Below are 12,805 nucleotides of genomic sequence, written 5' to 3' on the forward strand. Positions count from 1 at the left end.
GATGAGGATGATGTGAGGGTCTCAATGAGGATGATGAAGATGAAGATGAAGATGATGAGGCAGAGGAGGAAGGCTGATGATGATGAAGATGGTGAAGAAGATGAGGATGAGGATCAGAATGGGGATGATGAGGGTGAAGATGAGGATGATGAGGATGAGGACGAGGAGGGAGGGGAGGAAGGCTGATGGCGACGGAGATGAGGAAGATGAGGAGGATGAGGAGGATAAGGGTGAGGAGGATGAGAGTGAGGAAGATGAGGAGGAGAAGGACGAAGGTGACAAAGATGAGGAGGATGAGGGTGAGGAGGATGAGGAGGAAGGCTGGCAGTGACAGAGATGAGGAGGATGAGGAGGATCAATGTGACGAAGATGAGGGTGAGGAAGACGAGCAGGATGAAGGTGATGAAGATGAGGGTGAGCATGGTGAGGAGGACGAAGGTGACGAAGATGAAGATGAGGAAGATGAGGAGGAGAGGGATGAAGGTGAGGAAGATGAGGAGGATGATGAGGATGAAGGTGAGGAAGATGAGGGTGAGGAGGATGAGCAGGATGAAGGTGAGGAAGATGAGGGTGAGGAAGATGAGGAGGATGAGGAGGATGAGGGTGAGGAAGATGAGGAGGATGAAGGTGAGGAAGATGAAGGTGAGCATGGTGAGGAAGATGAGGGTGAGGAAGATGAGGAGGATGAAGATGAGGGTGAGGAAGATGAGCAGGATGAAGGTGATGAAGATGAGGGTAAGCATGGTGAGGAGGATGAAGGTGACGAGGATGAAGATGAGGAAGATGAGGAGGATGAGGAGGAGGAGGATGAAGGTGATGAAGATGAGGAAGGTGAGGAAGATGAGGGTGAGGAGGAAGGCTGACCTTGAGGAGCTTGCACTCGCGGCAGTCGGAGAAGGCCGGGAACATCTCCTCATAGCGCTGCACCGCCAGCTGGGCCAATTAACACTCATTAACGCCTCGTCAACCCTCATTAACCCCTGACGCCCTAATCAATGCTAATTCATGCTAATTCATGCTAATTCATGCTAATTCATGAACTCAGAACTGGCACAGGGCAGCCCTGAAGAAATAAATGCTCCAGTGCCAATCCCAAATTAACCCCAATTTTAACCCCAAATTAACCCCTAATGAACCCTAATTATCGCTAATTAATTAATTAATGAATCACCTTGGCGTGGAGCGTGTGCACGCAGAAGTGGCACAGGGCAGCCCTGAAGAAATGCTGCGTTCCCATTACCCAAAATCCCAATTTTAACCCCAAAATCCCAATTTTAACCCCAAAATCCCAATTTTAACCTCAAATTTAACCTGTCATTAACCCTAATTAACACTAATTAACCTCTAATTAGTGAATCACCTTGGCGTTGAGCACGTCCATGCAGAAGCATGTCCATGCACAGGGCAGCCCTGAAGAAATGCTGCATTCCCATTGCCCCAAAATCCCAATTTTAACCCCAAAATCCCAATTTTAACCCTAAATACCCCAATTTTAACCCCATAATTAACCCGTAATTAACATAATTAACCCCTAATTAACGAGTCACCTTGGCGTTGAGCACGTCCATGCAGAAGCATATCCATGCACAGGGCAGCCCTGAAGAAATGCTCCAGTGCCAATCCCAAATTAACCCCAAAACCCCAAATTTAACCCGTAATTAACCCTAATTAACCCCTAATTAACGAGTCACCTTGGCGTTGAGCATGTCCACGCAGAAGTGGCACAGCGCAGCCCTGAAGAAATGCTCCTTGGCGCTGTACTTGAGCAGGGGGCTGTCCATGGCCACCGAGCCCACCTGGAACGTCCCGGAACGTTCCGGAAAATGGGAGGAAAATCCCAGAAAATTTCGGAAAATTTCGGGAAAATTCGGGAATTTCAAAAGGGGGATTGGAAAGGGGGAGAGGGAAATGAGGGAAGGGAAAAAGGGGAGGAGGAAAAGGAAAAGAAACCTTTGGGATCAAACCCCAAAATCTTCAGATTTGGACCCCAAAATCCTTTGGGATCAGACCCCAAAATCTTTGGGATCAAACCCCAAAATCTTTGGGATCAAACCCCAAAATCTTCAGATTTGGACCCCAAAATCCTTTGGGATCAGAACTCAAAATCCTTTGGGATCAAACCCCAAAATCTTCAGATTTGGACCCCAAAATCCTTTGGGATCAAACCCCAAAATCTTTGGGATCAAACCCCAAAATCTTCAGATTTGGACCCCAAAATCCTTTGGGATCAGAACTCAAAATCCTTTGGGATCAAACCCCAAAATCTTTGGGATCAGAGCCCCAAAATCTTCAGGATTGGATCTCAAAATCTTCAGGAACAAACCCCAAAATCTTTTGGGATCAGAGCTCCAAAATCTTCAGATTTGGACCCCAAAATCCTTTGGGATCAGAGCTCCAAAATCTTCAGATTTGGACCCCAAAATCCTTTGGGATCAAACCCCAAAATGTTCAGGAACAAACCCCAAAATCCTTTGGGATCAGAACTCAAAAGCTGTGGAATCAGAGCCACGAATTTTGGGATTCAACCCCAAATCCTTTGGGATCAGAACCCAAAATCTTCAGGAACAAACCCCAAAATCTTTTGGGATCAGAACCCAAAATCTTCAGGAACAAACCCCAAAATCCTTTGGGATCAAACCCCAAAATCCTTTGGGATCAGAGCCCCAAATCCTCAGGATCAAACCCCAAATTTTGGGATCAACCCCCAAATTTTCGGGGAAGTTTCAGGGATCAGACCCTGCAGATTTGGGGATCAGATCCCTGAAACCTCAGGGATAAAAAAAAAGCAGGAAAATGAGAAAAAAAAAAAACCAGGAAAAATCACCAAAAGAAGCAGGAAAATGAGGAAAATGTCCTAAAAAATGTAGGAAAAGGACAAAAAAAAAAATCCCAAGAAATGACAGAAAAAGGCAGAAAAATCGAGGGAAAACCAGAAAAATGAGAAAAAACCCCAAGAAAATGAGGAAAAACCAAGAAAATGAGGGAAAAAACAGGGAAATGAGGGAAAAAGCAGGAAAATGAGAGAAAAACCCAGGAAAGTGCGGGAAAAAAATGGAAAAATGAGGGGAAACAACAGGGAAATAAGGGAGAAAAGCAGGAAAATTAGGAAAAAAACCAGAAAAATTGCAAAAAAAGTGCAGGAGAATGAGAAAAAATAGCAAGAAAATGAGAAAAAACACCCCAGGAAAATGAGGAAAAAATGGGAGAATGAGGAGAAAAGCAGGAAAAGGAGGGAAAGAAGCAGGAGAAAAGGAAGAGGAGGAGGAGGAGGAGGAGGAGGAGGAGGGGGAGGAAGGCCCCACCTGCTCGTAGATGTCGATGGCGCGCGGGAACTGCTCGAGCTGCGCCGCGTACGCCGCCACCTTCAGCAGGCACTTGTTGGCTGAGCTGGGGACGATTCCCGAAAAATCCAAAATCCCAGATCCCCAAAATCCCGAATCCCCCTGAAACTCCAAAAATCCCGCCCAAAGAACCCCAAACCCCAAAAAAATCCCACCCAAAAAAACCAAATCCCAGAAAAATCCCACCCAAAACACCCCAAATCCCAGCCACCTTCAGCAGGCACTTGTTGGCTGAGCTGGGGACGATTCCCGAAAAAAACAAAATCCCAAATCCCCCTGAAACTCCAAAAATCCCACCCAAAGAACCCCAAACCCCAAAAAAATCCCACCCAAAAGAACCAAATTCCCACCCCAAATCTCCAATTTCCACTGAAATCCCAAAAATCCCACCCAGAATCCCAAATCCCGCCCAAAACACCCCAAATCCCAAAATTCCCACCCCAAAAAAAAATTCCAAACTCCCGAAAATCCCCAAACCCCAAAAATCCCCCCTGGAAAACGCCAGTGGGGGGCACAGAATTCCCAAAATGCCCAAAACTCCCCCCGGAAAACCCAAACCCCCAAAAACCCCAACCAGACACGGCCCAGCCCAGCCCCACAAACGGCCCCGAGGCCGCCCGGGACCCCGGCGGATCCCAGTGGATCCCGGCGGATCCCGGCGCACCCAGATCCCAACGGGAGCACCTGGGGCTTCGGTCGGGACCTGCTGGGATTTGGGATCGCTGGGATTTGGGATCGCTGGGATCGATGTGGATTTGTGTCTGGGACCCGCTGGGATTTGGGATCCCTCGGGATCCACGAGAATCCATTGGAATTTGGATCGGGATTGGTTGGGATCGGTTGGAATCTCCCGGGATCAGTTGGGATCGGTATCTGGGATCCCTTGGGATCCATTGGGATTTGGGATCTGTTGAAATCTCCCGGGATCTGCTGGGATTTCGGTCGGGATCCCTTGGGATCCATTGGGATTTGGGATTCCTCGGGATCCATGAGAACCCATTGGGATTTGGGATCGGTTGGAATCTCCCGGGATCAGTTGGGATCGGTATCTGGGATCCCTTGGGATCCCTTGGAATTTGGGATCTGTTGAAATCTCCTGGGATCTGCTGGGATCTCGGTCGGGATCCCTTGGCATCTGTTGGGATTTGGGATCCCTCAGGATCGATGTGGGTTTGTGTCTGGGATCCGCTAGGATCCCCTGGGATTTGGGTCGGGATCGGTTGGGATCGGTGGGAATCTCCGGGATTGGGTGGGATCTGTGTCTGGGATCCGCTGGGATTTGGGATCTGTTGGAATATCCCGGGATCTGTTGGGATCTTGGTCGGGATCCCTTGGGATCCGTTGGGATTTGGGATTCCTCGGGATCCATGAGAACCCATTGGGATTTGGGTCAGGATCGGTTGGGATCTCCTGGGACCGGTTGGGATCGGTATCTGGGATCCGCTGGGATCCACTGGGATTTGGGATCTGTTGGGATCTCCCGGGATCTGTGCCTGGGATCCCTTGGGATCCATTGGGATCCAGCAGAACCCATTGGAATGTGGGTTGGGATCCGGTTGGGATCCATTGGAATTCCCTCGGATCTGTTGAGATTTGGATCCATTGGGATCCCCTGGGATTTGGATCGGGAATGGGTTTGGATCCATTGGGATACGTTGGGATCCATTGGAATTCATCAGGATTTGGGTCGGGACCATTGGGATCCATTGGGATCCATTGGGATCCATTGGAAGCCATTGGGATTTGGGTTGGGATCTGTTGGAATCCATTGGGATCCATTGAAATTCCTCAGGATTTGGGTCGGCATCATTGGGATCAGTTGGGACCGGTCGGGATCCCTCGGGATCCATTGGAATTCCTCGGCATTCGGGCCAGGATCCATTGGGATCCATTGGGATCCATTGGGATCCATTGGAATTCCTCAGGATCTGTTGGGATTTGGATCCATTGGGATCCCCTGGGATCTGTTGGGATTTGGATCGGGAATCGGTTCGGATCCATTGGGATCCATTGGGAATCCCTTGGAATTCCTCAGGATTTGGGCCGGGATCTGTCGGGATCCATTGGGATCCGTTGGAATTCCTCGGGAATCGTTGGGATCCGTTGGAATTCCTCGGCATTTGGGTCAGGACCGTCGGGATCCGTCGGGATCCATTGGGATCCTCCAGGATCCATTGGGATCCATTGGAATTCCTTGGGATTCGGGTCGGGATCCATTGGGATCCTCCAGGATCCATTGGGATCCATTGGAATTCCTTGGGATTCGGGTCGGGAACCATCGGGATCCATCGGGATTTTTGGGATCCGTCGGGATTCCGGGATTTGGGTCAGGATCCGTCGGGTTCCATCGGGATCCGTCGGGATCCATCGGGATCCATCGGGATTTTTGGGATCTGCCGCCCCCGGGTACCTGGTGGATTCCTCCCCTCTGTAGTAATCGGCCGCCTGCTCGTAGTGCGCCACGGCCTGGGGGGAAAAACGGCAAAATCGGCCAAAGATCCCCAAAAACGCCAACAACAGCACCCCAGCCCGCCAGGGCAACGGGATCCACCTGGAAAACCACGGAAAGGTCTGGAAAAATCACCGAAACCCCAGGGGAAACTCAGAAAGATCCTGGGGAAAAAACCCAGGAAAAATCCTGGAAAAATCCTGGAAAAAAACCCAGGAAAAACCCAGGAAAAATCCTGAAAAAAATCCCAGAAAAACCACGGAAAAAAATGGGAAAAATTCTGGGGAAAAATGATAAAACTCTGTGAAAATCCCAGAAAAACCGAGGAAAAGATCCCAGGGAAATCCTGGGGAAAAACTGAGGAAAAAAATCTTGCAAATATCTCCAAAAAATCCCCCAAAAACCTGGGAAAATCCTGGGAAAAAAAAACCTGGAAAAATCCTGGGAAAGCTCTGGGAAAATCCTCCAAAAATTCCAGAAAAAAACCCTGGAGAAACCCAAAAAGATCCTGGGAAAATCTGGAAATACTGCAGAGAAAAATCCCCCAAAAATCCTGAAAAAATCCCAGAAAAAACCCTGAAAAATCCTGGGGAAATCCCAGGAAAATAACCGGGGCAAATCTGGAAAAATCCAGAAAAAAAATCCCAGGAAAATCCAGGAAAAAATCCTGGAAAAAACCCAGGAAAAATTCCCAGAAAAAAAATCCCGAAAAAATTCCCAGAAAAATCCTGGAAAAGTCCCGGGAAAAAACAAACCTGGAAAAATCCAGGAAAAATCCCAGAAAAATCCAGGAAAATAAAAACAGGATAAAAACCAGATTAAAATGGATAAAATTAGGATAAAAAAGGGCTAATAATGGAATCAAAATGGACTTTAAATGGGGTAAAAAAAGAGATTAAAATGGGGTAAAAAATAGGATTAAAACAGGATAAAAATGGGATAAAAGTGGAATTAAAATGGGAATAAAATGGATTTAAAATGGGGTAAAAAAGAGATTAAAATGGGGTAAAAAATAGGATAAAAATGGGATTAAAACAGGATAAAAATAGGATTAAAACAGGATTAAAATGGGATGAAAATGGAATTAAAATGCACTAAGAATTGGATGAGAACAGGATAAAATTGGGGTAAAAGTGGAATAAACTCGGCCAAACCCTCCCAGAAGTGCAGGATCGATTCCAGCAGGGAAGGAAAAGCTCCTGGAATTGTCCATGCCTGCCCCTCCCCCACCGGTGAACTGTGGAAAGTTCTGGAATTCCGGCGGCTCCGGGGCGGCCCCCGCTCCATCTGCTCCTGCTGGGGCCAGGAAACCCTGGAAAAATCCCAGAACGTTCTGGAAAAATCCCAGGGAAACACTGAAAAGCACAGAAAAGCCCTGAATGCCCAGGAAAAAAACCAGAAAGAAATTGCAGAAAATCCTGGGAAAATGATTTTTAAAAATCCCCCAAAAAAATCCCCCAAAACGTCCCCAAAAATCCCCAAAATTTCCAGAAATTTCCCAGGATTTTCTGGGATTTTCCCAGAATTTTTAGGATTTTCTGGGATTTGGGGGGATTTTCCCTGGGATTTCTCCAGGATTTTTGGGAGGATTTTTCTAAGGAATTTTTCCGGGATTTTCTCAGAATTTTTAAAGATTTTTCTGGGATTTTTCCAGGGATTTTTGCAGGATTTTCTGGGAATTTTTTCCTGAGAATTTCTCCGGGGTTTTCTGGGATTACCATGGGATTTTTATTTTAAGATTTTCCCAGGTTTTCCCCGGATTTCTCTGGGATTTTGTGGTGTTTCTCCAGGTTTTTTGGGGGGGATTTTTCTGTGTTTTTTGCAGGGACTTTCAGGGGTTTTTTGGGTGGTTTTGGGGTTGATTTGGGATTTGCACCTTCTCGATGTCCAGCAGGTCGCTCTCGTAGACCTCGGCGATGGCGATGTGGTGCTTGGCCGCGATGGTGAAACGGCCCTGGGGGGAAAATGGGAAAAACCATGGAAAAGTGGGAATGAAAATGGGAATATTCCATGGAAAATGGGAATAAAAATGGAAATAATGGGAATGAAAATGGGAATATTCCATGGAAAATGGGAATAAAAATGGAAATCATGGGAATAAAAATGGAAATATTCCATGGAAAATGGGGAAAAACATGGAAAAGTGGGAATGAAAATGGGAATATTCCATAGAAAATGGGAATAAAAATGGAAATAATGGGAATAAAAATGGGAATGTTCCATGGAAAATGGGGAAAAACACGGAAAAGTGGGAATATTCTATGGAAAAATGGGAATAAAAATGGAAATAATGGGAATAAAAATGGAAATATTTCATGGAAAATGGGGAAAAACATGGAAAAGTGGGCATGAAAATGGGAATATTCCATGGAAAATGGGAATAAAAATGGAAATAATGGGAATAAAAATGGAAATATTCCATGGAAAATGGGGAAAAACATGGAAAAGTGGGAATATTCTATGGAAAAATGGGAAAAAAATGGAAATAATGGGAATAAAAACGGGAATGTTCCATGGAAAAATGGGGAAAAACATGGAAATAATGGGGAAAAAACATGGAAATAATGGGGAAAAAAATGGGAATGTTCCATGGAAAATGGGAAAAACATGGAAAAGCGGGAATAAAAATGGAAATATTCCATGGAAAATGGGAAAAAACATGGAAAAGTGGGAATATTCTATGGAAAAGTGGGAATAAAAATGGAAATATTCCTGGGAAAATTGGGGAAAAAACCTGGAAATAACGGGAACAAAAATGGGAATATTCCATAGAAAAATGGGAAAAAACCATGGAAAAGTGGGAATAAAAATGGAAAAATGGGAATGAAAATGGGAAAAACAGGAGTAAAAATGGGAATATTCCATGGAAGATGGGGAAGAAGATGGAAAAGGGGGAATAAAAATGGGAATCTTCCATGGAAAATGGGAAAAAACATGGAAATAATGGTAATATTCCATGGAAAAATAGGAATATTCTCTGGAAAAATGGGAAAAAACATGGAAAATGGGAATAAAAATGGGAGTAATGGGAATATTACATGGATAATGGGAAAAAACATGGAAATAACAGGAATAAAAATGGAAAAGTGGGAATGAAAATGGGAATGTTCCATGGAAAAAATGGGAAAAACCATGGAAATAATGGGAATAATAATGGAAAAGTGGGAATGAAAATGGGAAAAATGGGAATGAAAATGGGAATATTCCATGGAAAATAGGGAAAAACATGGAAATAATGGGTAAAAAACATGGAAATAATGGGAATAAAAATGGGAATGTTCCATGAAAAAGTGGGAATAAAAATGGAAATATTCCATGGAAAATGGGAAAACCATGGAAAAGTGGGAATAAAAATGGAAAAATGGGAATGAAAATGGGAAAAATGGGAATGAAAATGGGAATATTCCTGGGAAAATGGAAAAAAAATGGAAAAATAAGAACATTCCAGGGAAAATAGGAATAAAAATGGAAATATTCCAAGAAAAACAGGAATAAAAACCGGGAACATTTCTGGGAAGATGGGAATGAAAATGGGGATAGAAATGGGAACATTGCTGGGATAAATGGGAATAAAAATGGAAAAATGGTGGAAAACATGGAATAAATGGGAATTTTCTGTGGAAAAAGGGGGAAAAGACATGGAAAAATGGGAATATTCCTGGGAAAATGGGAATTTTTAAGGGAAAAATGGGAATATTCCAGAGAAATACAGGAAATGGGACAATCCAGGTAAAAACGGGAATTTTCTGTGGGAAAATGGGAATGTTACCAGGGCAAGGGGAACACTGCAGGGAGCAATGGGAATTGCCCAGGAAAGGGGAGGGCCCCGGGCTGGGGGGTGGGAGGGGGAAGAGAAACCCCCAAAGCCCAAACCCCCAAACCCAGGAGGGAAATTTGGGAATTCTGGGAATTCCAGGAGGGGCTCACCATGTCCGTGTAGATCTCGATGGCCCGGAGCAGGCACGTGACGGCCTCTGGAGAAAAACAGGGAAAAATGGGGGAAAATGGGGAAAAATGGGGAAAAAATGGGAAAAAATGGGAAAAATGGGGAAAAATGGGGAAAAATGGGGAAAATGGGGGAAAAAAAGGGGGGAAAAATGGGGAAAAAAGGGGAAAAATGGAAACGGGGCCCCAAATCCTCGTGACTGAGCCCCAAAATCTTTGGGATCAGAGCCTGAAAATTTCCAGGATGGGACCCGAAAATCTTTGGGATCAAACCTCAAAATCTTCGGGATCAGACCCCAAAAATCTGGGAATTCTCTTCATAAAATGCAGGAATTCTGCTCCAAACTTTGGGAATTTTGCCCAAAAAAAACGGGAATTCTGCCCAAAACTCTGGGAATTCTGCCCAAAACCCCGGGAATTTTGCCCAAACCCCCGGGGGAATTCTGCCCAAATTCCCAGGAATTTTGCCCAAACCCGCAGGAATTCAGCTCCATCTGCCGGGCTCAGGGATCCCCGGCTGGGAGCGGATCCCGCCCCCGAATTCCCGGGGAAAAGTGGGAAAAAAAATGGGAAAAAGTGAGAAAAATGGGAAAAAATAAACCCAGGCAGGAAGGTCACGGGAGACGGAAAAATCCGGGAATTTTGGGGGGATTTTTGGGAATTTAGAGGGATTTTTGGAAGTTTTAGGAGACTCTTTGGGAATTTTAGGAGAATTTGGGAAGATTTTAGAGAGATTTCAATGGGATTTTAGTGAGATTTGAATGGGGTTGGACAAGATTTTAATGGGATTTTATTGGGATTTTTAAGGGGATTGCACAAGATTTTAATGGGATTTCAGTGGGATTTTAATGGAATTTTAAGAAAAATTTAGTGGGATTTTAATAGGATTTAATGGGATTGTAGAGAGATTTTAGTGAGGTTTAAATGGGATTTGACTGAATTTTAATGAGATTTCAGTGACATTTTAATGCAATTTTAGAGAAATTTTAAAGGGATTTTAGTAGGATCTTAATGGGATTTTAAAGAGATCTTAATGGGATTTTAATGGGATTTCAGTGAGATTTTAATGGGACTTTAATGAGATTCTAATAGGATTTTGATGGGATTTTAGTGAGATTTTGATGGAATTCCAGTGGGATTTCAGTAGAATTCCCTCGCCACACCCCCAGCCCCCAGATAATTCCCCAAATTCCCAAATTCCCAAATCCCCACCCTGTGGATCGGCCTTCTTGAAGGCGTTCCCGGGGGAATTTGTCACGAAATTGGTGGCGGAATTAATGGGGAATTAATGGGGGTTGGGGTTTTGCTCTGCAGCTGCGTGAGCGCCGGGAAAAGGCAGCCGCCGTCTGGAAAACAGGGGAAAATATCAGAAATTAATTACTAATTAATGGGGAATTAGTGGGGAATTAATGGGGAATTAATGGGGAATTAATGGGGAATTAATGGGGAATTAATGGGGAATTAATGGGGTCAATGATGGGGTTGGGGTTTGCTCTGCAGCTGAGCCGCTCGGGAAAAGGCAGCGCCAGCCTCTGGAAAACAGGGGAAAATATTAGAAATTAATTACTAATTAATGGGGAATTAGTGGGGAATTAATGGGGAATTAATGGGGAATTAATGGGGGAATTAATGGGGATTAATGGGGAATTAATGGGGAATTAATGGGGAATTAATGGGGTAAATAATGGGGAATTAATGGGGAATTAATGGGGAATTAATGGGGAATTAATGGGGTCAATGATGGGTTTGGAGGGAATTAATGTATGGGGTTAATGGGGTAATTTTGTGCAGTGAGCCGCTTAAGGGCAAAAAGGGGAAAATATTAAGGGAATTAATTAGTAATTAATGGGGAATTAATGGGGGTTGGGGTTACTTGAGGGGGGAATTAATGGGGTCAACAGGGTATGGGGGGAATTAATGGGGAATTAATGAGGAATTAATGGGGAATTAATGGGGAATTAATGGGGTCAATGATGGGGAATTAATGGGGAATTAATGGGGTTGGGGTTTGCTCTGCAGCTGCAGCTGAGCCGCTCGGGGAAAGGCAGCGCCAGCCTCTGGAAAACAAGGAAAAAGGATGGGAAAAGATGGAAAAGGCATTAGGAAGGAATTGGTAGTTCAGTGGCAATGAAGGGCAGTTTTCGCGCCCTGACTCACGGCTCCAGTTCTTGGCCATTTTGAAGAGGTTGGCAGCGCGGGTGTAGCACTCACAGGCCTCCTCCAGCCGCGAGGAGCCCCTGGGGAAACGGGCACAGTGGGAATCAGCCCGGGCAAAGGGAGCTTTGCTGGCAAAAACGGCAACTACTTTGGGAATTCCGGGCGGTGGGGAAGGAACTGAGGGGGGAAAATGGGCAACTGGGGGAATTTTGGGTGCCCCCCTCAAGAAAAGCCCCAAATTTCCCCTCAGGACCCCCCAATCCCCTCCCCCCCGCTTTCCCCTCACGACTCCCCCGATTCCCGCCCTTTCCCCCCCCCCATTTTCCCGCCCTTTTCCCCCCTCAGGCCTCCCCGTCTCCCCTTCCCCCCCGTTCCCCTCAGGCCTCCCGCGGCCTCCCCGGCCCCGCCGCCCGCCCCGTTCCCTTCCCCGGTGCCGCACGCACCCGAAGAGGCCCCCGAGGAAGGACTGAGCCCCCCGGACCTTCCGCTCGGCCTCGCTCAGCAACCGCTGCGCCTCCGCTTCCTTCTCGGCCGCCATGGCCGCCATGACGGCGCCGCCGCCGTCCCACGTGACCCCCGCGCCGCGTCACGTGACGGGAGCGCCTCCCCCAGCAGCGCGCGGCGCCCCCTGGCGGGCAGGGAGGACTGAGGAGAGCGACGTGTGGGCGTGGTTTATGCAAATCAGGACACGCGACGGGGTGGGCGGAACTCGGGGTTGGGGGCGTGGTTTGTGGTGATTTACGGCATGTGGGGCGTGATGTATGCAAATTAAAATGATAGGGTGTTGCCGGTTTTGTGATGGGCGTGGTTTATGTAAATAAGGCACGCAGGGCTGGCGTGCGGCGCATCGGGGTGTGGTTTATGCTAATTTCCCACCGTACTGGGCGTGGTTTATGCTAATACCCACCCTGCT

At 46.2% G+C, this 12,805-nt stretch overlaps 1 protein-coding gene across 1 annotated transcript; it reads right to left on the reverse strand.

Annotated features, from left to right (window-relative positions):
* Positions 1 to 864: 864 nt before the first annotated feature.
* LOC115916680 (alpha-soluble NSF attachment protein-like) lies at positions 865 to 12,470 on the reverse strand (the record flags this gene model as incomplete). The annotated part of the gene is made up of 10 exons (XM_030970397.1): positions 12,336 to 12,470; positions 11,893 to 11,972; positions 11,737 to 11,792; positions 10,948 to 11,008; positions 9,718 to 9,764; positions 7,667 to 7,744; positions 5,752 to 5,807; positions 3,303 to 3,387; positions 1,692 to 1,796; positions 865 to 933 (listed from the first exon to the last, which is right to left on the reverse strand). Coding segments are annotated over exons 1-10 (741 nt in total), but the record flags the coding sequence as incomplete, so codon positions are not given.
* Positions 12,471 to 12,805: the final 335 nt, after the last annotated feature.

The sequence above is a fragment of the Camarhynchus parvulus genome, unplaced genomic scaffold (assembly GCF_901933205.1).
Source record: "Camarhynchus parvulus unplaced genomic scaffold, STF_HiC, whole genome shotgun sequence".
Taxonomy (NCBI): domain Eukaryota; kingdom Metazoa; phylum Chordata; class Aves; order Passeriformes; family Thraupidae; genus Camarhynchus; species Camarhynchus parvulus.